The 12,965-nt window shown below is 37.0% G+C and overlaps 1 protein-coding gene across 6 annotated transcripts in view; it reads left to right on the top strand.

The window, feature by feature from the left end:
* The window catches only part of LOC117402799 (CSC1-like protein 2), a 104,360-nt gene extending 96,599 nt beyond the window's left edge, over positions 1-7,761 (top strand). For all 6 annotated transcript variants that reach the window (XM_034921324.2, XM_059023860.1, XM_034921326.2 and 3 more), the window contains one exon: positions 2,288-7,761. In XM_034921324.2, coding sequence (XP_034777215.1) covers positions 2,288-2,470 — 183 coding nt within the window. In that variant the 3' untranslated portion in view covers positions 2,471-7,761. The remainder of the gene's footprint in view (positions 1-2,287) is intronic.
* The last annotated feature ends 5,204 nt before the right edge of the window (positions 7,762-12,965 follow it).

The raw sequence follows: 12,965 nt of genomic DNA, 5'->3' as shown, positions 1-12,965 counted from the left end.
TGTATCAGCTGCAGTGAAGTCTAGCAGCTGCATTCTGTATCAGCTGCAGTGAACCCTAGCAGCTGCATTCTGTATCAGCTGCAGTGAAGTCTAGCAGCTGCATTCTGTATCAGCTGCAGGCGATTTTTATGGCGTGACCCGGAAGTCCAGCAAGCAGAGCATTGCAATAGTTAAGTCAGGAAGACACAGAAGCATGAATTAGTTTCTGAGCATCAGACAATGAGGAGAAATCACCTCATTTTAGCAATGTTCCCTAGATTTTTCACTTCTGTTTTTGTGTTTGGTCAAATTGTCCAGATCTGTTTTTAGAGGTATAGCAGTGAAAATTAACACCGGGTTTACGGATTATCTCACCCAGCGGTAACATGTACAAAGAGAAAAGAATGGGTCCCAGTATAGAGCTTGGGGAATGCCACAGGCAACCAATATAAAATCCAGACACAGTCTCCTAATGAAACAAATTGCTGTCTGTTAGTGAGATATGAACCATTTAAAGACAATACCGGACAATTCAACCCAACTTCTGAGATGATCAATTAAAGCGGTATGGTCCACAGTATCAAATGCAGCACTTAAATCTTAATTAACAAGAATAGATACACAGCTAGAGTCTGCTCTTAACAGTAGATCATTCACTACTCTGAGTCTCTGTACTGTGCGGTCTAGGTTTGGTTTCTTAAGCAGAGGTTTAACCACAGACATTTAAGGCAGAAGGAACTACTCCTGATGTCAGTGAACTGTTTATTATATCCAAGATAATTTCACTCAAATCATTGAAAACTGCTTTTAGAATTTTGGTTGGAATTGGATCCAACAAGCAAGTGGAAGAATTAATTTGCATTACCAATTTATTGAGATCTTGTAATCTGTAATCTGAGAGAGAGATTCCCTAGTAAAACTAATCTGATTACACTGCATATTCAAAGGAGAGCCATCTGTGTAAATTTGTTTCCTAATATTAACAATCATATTTTGAAAGTAATTAAATTCTTCACATTTTAAAAGTTGAGGATTAAAAATGAGGAGGAGCATCAGAGGACCGACCCCTTTTTTTTTTTTTTTTTTTGCCAGTTTATCAATAAAAGAGAAATTCCCTAGAGTTATTTTTGTTTGTGGCATCCCTCAGAGCCATGCTATACTTGAATTGATGTTGCTTCCAGATTTCATAGTGAACATGTAATTTGTTATTTTTGCACTTGCGTTCCAGTTTATGACCTTCTCTTTTCATTTGGCATAAATCTGGATTTACCCAAGGTGAGGTACGCTTTAGGGAAATTTTTCTAGTTTTAACTGGGGCCACTTTGTCAAAGACCATTGACAGAAGTTTATTATAAGTGTCTGCTACCTCATCAGTTGACTGCAAGTTTGTAGCAGTAGGCTTTATTAATCTTTGCTAAGGCTACGATTTTGGCACAGTGATTTTTAGTACATTTCACGTTCGAGTTGCAGAAAAAAAAATAATAATTCACGGAAAGATCACTAAATGATGTAGCTTTGCTACATCAACATACACAAGAGCTTTTAAATAGTACACCAAAACCAATAATATAAAGAATATTGCTTTTGACTGCTGACAAGTTTAAATGTTACTTTAGAGTACAAAACTTAAAGGGGAACTGTATTCAAAATAACAAGGCTCTCTAAATGCTCTGTATACATAACAAATGCGTCTCTCTGCGCCAATTTTGTTAAGTCAAGCATTTGGCCAGTATATTGGAACCTTTCTGGCGCCGCTGTTACGTCATATCGTTGACAGACACTCAAACCAGTGAATGCCAGCAGGGTGCATTATGTCGGAATGCAAAGTGTTGGGGTGCAAAAATAACAAGGAAAAACAGTAACAAAAGTATTCTTGTGTGCCTAAGCCTTTAAAACAACAAAGGGCAGCCATAACAAAACAATGACTACATAATATAGGAATGGGACATACGCTCAACAGAATACTGTGTGTGACTATAGAGCTATAGAGCGAGTCAACGACAGGACGTCACACAAAGCACGAAGGAAGAGAGCTCCAATACATTCAATGTTAATTTGTTTTAATGGTTTTTAAAGGATATACTTACGTCCGGCGTAAATGTACACAATCAGCATGTCAAATAGAGCCCAGAGCTTTCCTGCTGTTTGGAGAGTCTGCTGCTGCTTCAGGTGGTGGCTAAAACCAGTTGTGCTTAGTATGGAACTTGCTTGTATGCTTCATGGAAATGGTTGCAGGCTTATTTAATACACTGTTTTCTTGATCTGAAAACCAGAAGCCCTCATCCTGTATTATTGTTCTTCCCCGCAGATGTACATCGCCCAGGTTCTGCAGGATCCCAACTCGGATGAGGTGTCTGCAGCAGGCAGTGGTGACGATGAGCAGGGTTCCAACGACGAGGAGCTGATCAATCCGGACGACAGCCTCAACGAGGCAGACTTCCAGTCCGGAGAGGACAGTCTGATAGCCAACGAGGTTCTAGCAAACCAATAACTGGTAGACAAAACTCAGAACAGGAGGACCAAGTGCCATACAGACTTATATACACCAAACCAACAGCTCGTAATTAGATGCAGAGTCCAGGAGTCTTACAGATACAGGCCTGTCTGTTTGCACTGCTAACTGCCCATCTAACACACACACACACACACACACACACACACACACACACACACACACACACACGTTCCAATCTGCCCTGCAGCAGCATAGCCCTGCACAACTCCCTCTACAATTTTATATTTCTAAAGAGATGGATGGATGAAAGGAGCTGCAGCTGGAATATCAGGGTCTTTTTTTCTAAATAAATGCTTGTTGGGCTGGGCAAAAAAAAGGTGTTTATAATCATAGGTAGAAAAACAATTTGTTGGTGGCTGATTTGCGTTGCATAGTTCTCTGACTAAATTTCCCAGCAGACGATTGAGGTTTGTAATATAATGATATACATATGTGAATAATGTTAACCCTGCCCCCAAGATGCAAATACATTTTTGTATAGATAATAATGTTGCTTTATTTAATTAAATGCCAATTAATCACCTCTGTGGACAGGAGGTTATCAGTTAATGTAGGACTTATAAAAGGTCGTTACAAACCTGTTACTGTGTGTGAAATCGTGCGAATTGGAAACAATCGTGCTGCATGCTCTAGCATACGTATGTCCCAGGAGGACTGAAAACACTTATTTGTGCTCTCGGTAGAAAATGCTTTATGATGATGGTATAAAAATAGTAAGTTATCCAGTGCTGTTTTTATACCATTACCAAAAATGCAAAGCAGAATACTGCTGTAGGTTCATTAGAAATTATTTGGTTAACTCCAGCAGTATTCAGGGCTTATTTTAAGATCTGTCTGTATGGTACCTGGGCCAGCCATACAATTATTTTTATTTTCTTGGTTCTGAGAAGCTAACATTGATGCCAATGACGCCGCAACAGCAGTGACCAGCTAAATATGACTAGGAATTGTATTGCTTCTAGGATTAGGCTGAACCGTGTTTGACAGACAGACTGAAAGTAGCACTAACTTTCTAATCAACAAAAAAATGCGCTGTTTTCCTCCTAATCTAGATGCACTACTAAAAAGAAAAGGATCCTCATACATGAACTATGAATTAAGATTCACGAAGCACACTTAAGGGTGGTTACCTGACCCTTCTATAGCTTCTTGAACAAGCACTGAGAATGTCGAGCAGTAACCAATAAACAGTAAAAGAGTTGTGATGGGACCTTCAGCCATAAAGCATGTGCACTAAAATGTGGCAAGGTGACCAAGGACGGTAACATTCTCATTTCATAGAAAAAATACAACTATATAGATCCACTTGAAATGGTGTGCAATGCTTATATGTTTTGAAGTAAATAAAACAATAAGCAAGAGTTTTGGTTTCTGTTTTTTATTTTTTTATTTTATATACATTTTTTTATACCAAGATTTTTTTTTTTTTTTTTTTTTTTTTTTTTTTACTTAAAAAATGCATCTTAATCATAATAGTACCAAATTACTTTTTTGCACTTTATAAGACAGCTTACGGAGTTTTTTTTCTGTCACTGGTCATTACAGGTTCAATACATTTGCATACTAAAAATCTTGATCTGTTAGGTTTTAGCATTACAGTAGGTAGTGCTTTTTGGGCCCCATAAATGATATAATGTACCTGATGATTGCAGAGTACCACATCCACTCCAGTATTACTGTGGTACAGGTGTGTTGCATCCCTGATTTGACCTTATTGTGCTTGAAACACCCTGGTAATAAACAAGAAGTACAGCACATTTGGCAGTGCAGTGTATAGTCACTCCTTACAAGCAGACTGAAAGAATGGTAAATGTTGTGGCATTTATTTACTGTTCCTTAAATGGTCTTTATGGTGAAACATGCATTTTAAATACTGGTAACATTTTGTAATGAATACTTAAAAATAGCAAACTACTATTCAGAAAATTACAGGAAAAACAGACTATATTAAGCAGTCCTTTAAAAGCTAAAGATTACTTCAGGGTACTTTTTCTGGCGCTATTGTTTTATAGTGCTGTTATTTGACAAATACTACTTTTAATTGCAGCATCTTCCATAACAGCAGATTGATACAAATAGAAACACTGTCAATGTTACTAACAGAATGACCATGACGTTTACATGTATTTCATTAATGAAGTGTCATTGAAGTTCTGAAGCCTGCTGTAAATTTGCATTAGGAAACACGAAAACTGTTGGGGAGAACTTTTAAATGCTTTAGCAATTGTGAGTGAAGTGTACATATTACATCTGCAGAGCATAAATGTTTATATGACGCATCTTTATGCCAATGAGAGTAAGGATTGTTTCAAATTCTGTTTTTATAAGCTTCTGGTTGTGAATAATCGTGTAATCCTAAATATAAGCAAGCAAAGCTAGTCTGAGACACTGTAACTGTATACTTAATTATTTGAAATTAAATCATGATCCCTGATCATTTGCTGGTGGGTTTTTTTCTTCAGTTTGGAGTGTAAAAAATCACACACTCTCGTTTGCAGTCTTTTTTTGTATGGCACATTGTGGTTCTGTTTTTAAACTTTCAAATAACTGACTTTGAGTTGGTTTCCTGTTCATTGCTGTTTGTGTAAGGACACTGTTTAAAGGCACTTCAGAAGTTGGTTATGGCAGTCAAAGGCACAATTGCTTTAGATGTCCCCTATATTAAAGACAGTGTTAATATATTTTTGACACACTTGGGTCATTCTGTGTGAAATCATCCAAAATCCAAGATTGAGATTTTGCTTACATTTTGTGTAGTGGAAGATACAGGTCAGGTATGAAACCAGGCCAGATATTTAAGCTCAATGATGAAAATGTGTTGATACACCCCCTTTTGTAAGGGGGTGGGGGAGGGGGGTCATAATTGAAACTCGTCTCATTTTGGAGTGATTTTTGAGGATCTAAATGATATTTAGAATGTCAGAAGCGCTATGAATGTTTCTGTACAGATAGCCAGATAATTCTGTAGAATTCTTGCAAAATAAGTACTGTATTGCTGGGGGCCTTAATTGAAAAATTATCCAATTGTCAAATTCCTGAGTGATTTTTAAGTGCATGTTCCTTCTAAAGTAGAAGAGCTATCACTTTCAAATTGCTTGGGTGTGCTCATAATTTAACTGACTTTCTATATGCTGCTCTGCTACTGACTACCTGCTTTACTGTCTGATTAAATGACCCCACAAAATAACCCAAAACAACATAAATGTGTTCATGTTTGTACATTTATTAAACTGTGAAGGAGACAGATTACAAAGTCAATTATCTTACCACAAGTCCTTCAAATCCTCATCTATAAACCCACCAAAGGTCAGTTTGTTAACTCGTGTCCCACAAGGGGTTTCAGCCCTTCAAAGATGGGGCCATTTTCAATAATTTCATCCTGAAGCCTTTTTGTGGGGCCATTAAAACAGACAGTAAAGTAGGCAGACAGTAGCAGAAGAGCTGCATACAGAAAGTCAGTTAAATTATGAGCACACCTAAGCAATTCTCGATAATATCTCTTCTACTTTAGAAGGAACATGCACTTAAACACAGAAATACTAAATTTTGCATGAATTCTACAGAAGACCTCCCTGGCTATCTGTACAGAGGCATTCGTAAGGCTACTGACATTCTAAATCTCATTTTTTAGATCCTCAACATCACTCCAAAATGAGCCGTGTTTCAAGTATGACTACACCCCACCCCCCACCCCTACAAAACAGGGTGTATCGCAGCAAGTCTTCATCATTGAGCTTAAATATCTGGCCTGGTTTCATACCTGACCTGTATCTTCCACACACAAAATATAAGCAAGATCAAAATCTTGAGGCGGGGAGCTCTGGTTGAGTTGACACGGAATGACCCACAACAAAAAGTCTAACCAAGTTTACTAGATCTTTTATTCCTAACGGGTAGTTACTACTGACCAAAAAATGATTTGAAATCTACAGGACCAATGAATACAAAATCAGGTTTTGATGCATTGGGCTGTTGTGAAGTGGTGTTTATTTTTTCTGGGTGCCAGTGAAATCTACTGAAAAAGTAGGTGGGAGTGAGTACAAAAAACCTGGGTTTCTGGCAGAAGTCATGTTATGAAGAGACATGAGTTTGATACTCTATCTTCTCATTGCATCTTCCCCTGGGGTCTGTGCAGCAGTCTTGCATTTGCATATCTGTAGGGTATAAATAAGGCAGTGTAGTACTTTCTTTAGAATGGAGGCTAACCCTGAAATCATGATGATGTAAACCATTTTGAAAGCCTCTGATCTGGTAGAGGTCACTGTACACTAACAGGTTTAGTTTTGCTAAAATTGAATGTGGAAATACTAATCAGGGTTGTCTACAAGGTACTGACTAATACACACTAGTACCTTAAACTTTGGGGCTTTAGAAAGTGGATGTATACTGTATAAATTGTTTGTACTGACGGATTACCGGCAAAATAGTGGTAAAGCTGAAATAGTATGTCTCTTTATGTTAGTATGTCTCTTTCCAAACTGATTGGCAGCATTTGGTAGCGCTTAAACTTTTGACTGGCATTGTGTTTCATTTTGTATATCGCTTGAATATTGTGGCTCTTTATAGTAAACATACACCGTAGCATTAAAGTTGCTGGATTACAACCAATTAGTCACATGCATCTGAATACAGGCTGTTGTCAACCAAGTAATGTTGCTGTGAATGTGTTTCAATAAAGGTACATACATTCATATGTTGTTATCCTTAACAAAACAAACCAAGATTTACTTTTTTTTGCAGTCTTTTTTTTGCTGCTTTAGAATATTAGTGATGTAATATTCAAGGCCATCGATGTACATTCTCTTCCAAATGAATTACTTTCTGCTACTTGGCAAATAATGTGTGTCTAGGTATGAAAGGGTTTATCAGCATGGTCACATGTGCAAATGTTAAAGGATTCTTTTATAGATAGCCTTCCTTAACCACACTATTGCTGTAAAGTAATGGTAGTGTGGTGTTAATAAGTACATATGTACAGCTTTGTGTAAGTGATGAACATGGGGGTGGGGTGGGAGTGCGGTATGTTGACATGTACAGGATATAGACACTAGTGCTTGTTTTGTTTTTTGTTTTCCTTACTAGTAACTTGTTTTTGTCTGCAATACATTTTATAAAAGTGTTCCTCCATTATATTCTGTATTTCACTTAATTTGCACAGTTTCTGTGGGCTATTTTGTATTTTTTTCAGAAGGCTGTGTCTGTATGGTGATACATTTGTAAATGTATTCAGATCCCTTAAACAACAATAAACTTGGTATTCATCTTTATATTCTGTTTTTTATTAATTACTCTTGGAATGCATTGGAGTCTCATGGGGTCTGTTCTGTGCAGTTTACAAAAGGACATTACCAAGTGCAGATTTCAAAGGGATTTCATTAAACCAAACGGAATACAGCAATGTACTTGCTTGGTACATTGTGTGCCCAATTAATACAAAACCAAATTAACTTTCTATTTACAATGCATCTTGTGTGTGTGTGTGTGTGTGTGTTACAGGCTTTTGTGGAAGAATCTTGGGGAGGCCGCCTTCCAGCAGTTGATTGAATGACAATGATGACTGATTTTTATATATATATAATCAGTTGTAGTCAAAAGTTTACATACCCCAATGGAAATTTTATAATTTCTAGAAATTTCTCAAACAAAGAATAAGGAAAAATCTTCTGTAGCAAAAATTGCTTTTGTGGATGACGAAAAAGTTACAAGAAATAGATGTGTACAATTATTTATTTCAGCAAATTTTTGGCAAAATTCCAATTCAAAACTGTTTATACCCTTCGATGCTATAATAGTATTGTCTACAAGGTGCTATAAATTAATATGATAATGCAGAACCTAATTCTAGAAAAGTCTAGAAAATGCTGGATTGTAGGTGAACATTCTTAGAAAGTATAAAAGGGTTAGGCATAGGATGATTGCTGTCATTAACAATAAGCAATATTGGGGGAAAAATTAAAGAGCTATCTGAAGACCTTAGGAAGAAAATTATTTATTGTCATAAAGCTGGAGGATACAAGAAGATTTCCAAGCATCTGAGTATCCCAATTTAGACTGTTTGTTTCTATTACCAAGAATTACAAGACTCATGGTACTGTCACAACGCTCCCTCAGTCTGGAAGAAAGAAGGTTCTTTCACCAGAACAAGTAGAAGAATTGTGAGGAAGGTTAATAACAATCCAAGATTGACTGCCAAAGATTCAAAGTGAATTGGCTGCAAGTGGGACGGGTTTCCAATTCAACCATAGTACTGCATGGTGAAGGTCTCAATGGTCGTAGTCCAAGGAAAAAGACACTCTTAGGAAAACATCAGAAGGACAAATTGCTTAAAGTTTACAAAACGGCATTTGAATGGTGGATAGGAGTTCTGGGCAAAGGTTTTGTGGAGTGATGAAACAAAAAGTGAGCTATTTGGTCACGCTGATAGTCGTTACGTTTGGAGAAAGTCTGGTGAGGCGTGCAAAGAAAAGAACACCATACCTACTGTCAAGCATGGCGGTGGTAGTATCCTTATATGGGGATGTTTTTCCTCTAATGGCACAGGAAATGTAGTTCCAATACATGGTAAAATGGATTCCATAGCATACCAACAGATATTGGCTAATCATCTAAAACTGGACATTCCAATAAGACAATGATGCAAAGCACACATCAAAATCTACTTCAGAATGGTGCGATCAAGGTTCTGGAATGGCCTAGCCAAAGTCCTATTCTAAATCCGATTGAGAATCTTTGGTAGGAGTTGAATGAACTGGAACAATTTTGCATTGAAGAATGGTCAAAAATCGCTAAAGAATCATGCCAAAAGCTTGTTGACAAATATCATAATCGTTTAAAAGAGGCTATTATTGCTAAAGGTGCCTCAATTAGCTATTAAGAACATAAGAACATAAGAAAGTTTACAAACGAGAGGAGGCCATCTATTGGCTATCCGATACTACTAAGCCCACCTTTCACTAAATATTCTTCAAGTCTTTCTCCCCCGCCTTTGCAACTGGATCTCCCTTTGTCGGTCAGCGGTCCTCCATCGCCTGGCCTTGGTTGACGTCTGACTGACTAACTTCACTTTGAGAATTTAGGGCTGGGAGTTTTCTATAAAAGTTTCTTCTGCTGTTAAACATTATTGTTTAAAATGTGCTTTTTATATGAAAAAGAAGGTTATTACAGGGAGGGACTTTATGTTGCACTGTAGTTATTGAAAGGCATCCCTGCACTAAACACATAAGAACATAAGAAGAACATAAGAAAGTTTACAAACAAGAGGAGGCCATTCAGCCCATCTTGCTCGTTTGGTTGTTAGTAGCTTATTGATTCCAGAATCTCATCAAGCAGCTTCTTGAAGGATCCCAGGGTGTCAGCTTCAACAACATTACTGGGGAGTTGGTTCCAGACCCTCACAATTCTCTGTGTAAAAAAGTGCCTCCTATTTTCTTTTCTAAATGCCCCTTTATCTAATCTCTATTTGTGACCCCTGGTCCTTGTTTCTTTTTTCAGGTCAAAGAAGTCCCCTGGGTTGACATTGTCTATACCTTTTAGGATTTTGAATGTTTGAATCAGATCGCCGCGTAGTCGTCTTTGTTCAAGACTGAATAGATTCAGCATACGACATGCGTTTTAAACCCGGGATAATTCTGGTTGCTCTTCTTTGCACTCTTTCTACAGCAGCAATATCCTTTTTGTAACAAGGTGACCAGAACTGAACACAATATTCTAGGTGAGGTCTTACTAATGCATTGTAGAGTTTTAACATTACTTCCCTTGATTTAAATTCAACACTTCTCACAATATATCCAAGCATCTTGTTAGCCTTTTATATAGCTTCCCCACATTGTCTAGATGAAGACATTTCTGAGTCAACATAAACTCCTAGGTCTTTTTCATAGTTCCCCCCTTCAATTTCACTATCTCCCATATGATATTAATAATGCACATTTTTATTGCCCGCATGCAATACTTTACACTTTTCTCTATTAAATTTAATTTGCCATGTGTCTGCCCAATTCTGAATGCTGTCTAGATCATTTTGAATGACCTTTGCTGCTTCAACAGTGTTTGCCACTCCTCCTATTTTTGTGTTGTCTGCAAATTTAGCGAGTTTGCTTACTATACCAGAATCTAAATCATTAATGTAGATTAGGAATAGCAGAGGACCTAATACTGATCCCTGTGGTACACCACTGGTTACCTCACTCCATTTTGAGGTTTCTCCTCTAATCAGTACTTTCTGTTTTCTACCTGTTAACCACTCCCTAATCCATGTGCATGCATTTCCTTGAATCCCTACTGCGTTCAGTTTGAGAATTAATCTTTTATGCGGGACTTTGTAAAAAGCTTTCTGGAAATCTAAATAATGTTCCTTTAATGTTCCTTGTCAGGGTATGGATACTTTTGAATGAGCATTTTTGGTGTTTTGCAAAAAAAATTGCTGAAATAAATAATTGTATCTATCTATCTATTTCTTGTAACTTTTTTTTTCCTCATCCACAAAAGCAAAACTTTTGCTACAAAAGATTTTTATATAATCATTTGTCTTCAAGAAATTTCTATAAATTCTAAATTTACATTGGGGTATGTAAACTTTTGACTACAGCTGTGTATAGATACATGTTTCAGACTTGAAGGCCATTCAGTAAATGCAAGTTATTTTTATTGATTTATCTTTCTCTGAATTGATCCATATATCAGCTATTTACATATACTTTACAACACAAGCAGAAATATCATCTACAGTGACTGGATGCAGAAAACAAATAAAACATCTTAACACTTCAAAGAATAAACCTCGTTACAAAAAGGATATTGCTGCTCTAGAAAGAGTGCAAAGAAGAGCAACCAGAATTATCCCAGGTTTAAAAGGCATGTCGTATGCAGACAGGCTAAAAGAATTGAATCTATTCAGTCTTGAACAAAGAAGACTACGCGGCGATCTGATTCAAACATTCAAAATCCTAAAAGGTATAGACAATGTCAACCCGGGGGACTTCTTTGACTTGAAAAAAGAAAAAAGGACCAGGGGTCATAAATGGAGATTAGATAAAGGGGCATTCAGAACAGAAAATAGGAGGCACTTTTTTACACAGAGAATTGTGAGGGTCTGGAACCAACTCCCCAGTAATGTTGTTGAAGCTGACACCCTGGGATCCTTCAAGAAGCTGCTTGATGAGATTCTGGTATCAATAAGCTACTAACAACCAAACGAGCAAGATGGGCTGAATGGCCTCCTCTCGTTTGTAAACTTTCTTATGTTCTTCTTATGTTCTAAACAAAATACAGCTGAGCCTACAGTAAAACAGCGAATCCTTATTTACAAATTATCAGGATCACAAGAAATTTAACTTTGCAACAAACTAGCTGTGTTGATATCTATTGCACTTGATTCATTGTTGATTCCTTGATATATTATTATTATTATTATTATTTTTACCGTTGTTGCGTTTCATCCACAATTCGTGATAGACTTGGCTCCCTTTTTCATTTGATTAGGCTGTCTTGTACTATAGGCGGTCCCACGGGGAGCGTCTAGTTTAATTTATGCATGAAACAGGTGGAACATCCGACAGAAAAGGTGTTTCGAAATGACAGTTTGATTAATCACTCACTATTTAAGAAAAAATGTAAACACGAAATTCTCGATAAGCATTTCTAAAAAAAAAATTCTAAACACCGACACTGATGAATACAGGCCACAATTTGGCAGAGACGGCATTTGGCACAACACCGGGTAGAGATGTGCTGCATTGACCACATAAATACCACCATACTTAAAAAAGTTTGAATGAAGCATAGCTACTGAGGCATGAAGTGTAGTCGTGTGCCCCATTCCCCTCTGAGTAGACATGAGAGGAAAAGTGTCAGAACAATGGACCTGTAAACTCTCGAATTGTTTTGAAACCATAAACTCCTACTTTTAAATGAAGAAACATGTTTTTTTTTTCTATGCCTCATAATTAGATATTTTAAATTCACCAAAAAATCCCCTCTTGATTCATGATTTATTGTAGTCGTCGGTTTGTATGTAGTAGTTGATTTAGCGGTACCACAGATTTGTTGCCCAGTTGATAATGAGAATTCCATTCACAAAACGTGACAGACAACAAGGTAACAGAGAGAGAGAGAGAGGACCTGAAGCAACACAACCTGGTTAAAGACACATTTAACAACATTTAACAACTGAGCACAAATGCATATGAATAGAAAATTAGAGCGAAAAGATTTGTATCGCAAAATGTCGTAAAAAGAAATTCAGTTGAGTCATTTTATGGGGCAGTGACTAAATCATGGGATCTTAAAAAAAAGTCGTCACCAGACTGTATAAATCATGGGCAAGTACTAGGTTAGAGTTCACATCTTATTAAACGCCCAGGTTAAAGAAAGAAAAAGTATTGTAACTATTTTCAGATTTTTTTTTTTTTAAGTGGTATTTATTATAACATTGTTCATTACAGCAAGCAATCGACAGAAAACGTAATGTCCA

This window comes from Acipenser ruthenus, chromosome 5, assembly GCF_902713425.1.
Source record: "Acipenser ruthenus chromosome 5, fAciRut3.2 maternal haplotype, whole genome shotgun sequence".
Classification (NCBI taxonomy): Eukaryota; Metazoa; Chordata; class Actinopteri; order Acipenseriformes; family Acipenseridae; genus Acipenser; species Acipenser ruthenus.
The sequence above is the reverse complement of the archived record's forward strand: the minus strand, read 5'-3'. Positions and strand labels throughout refer to the sequence as shown.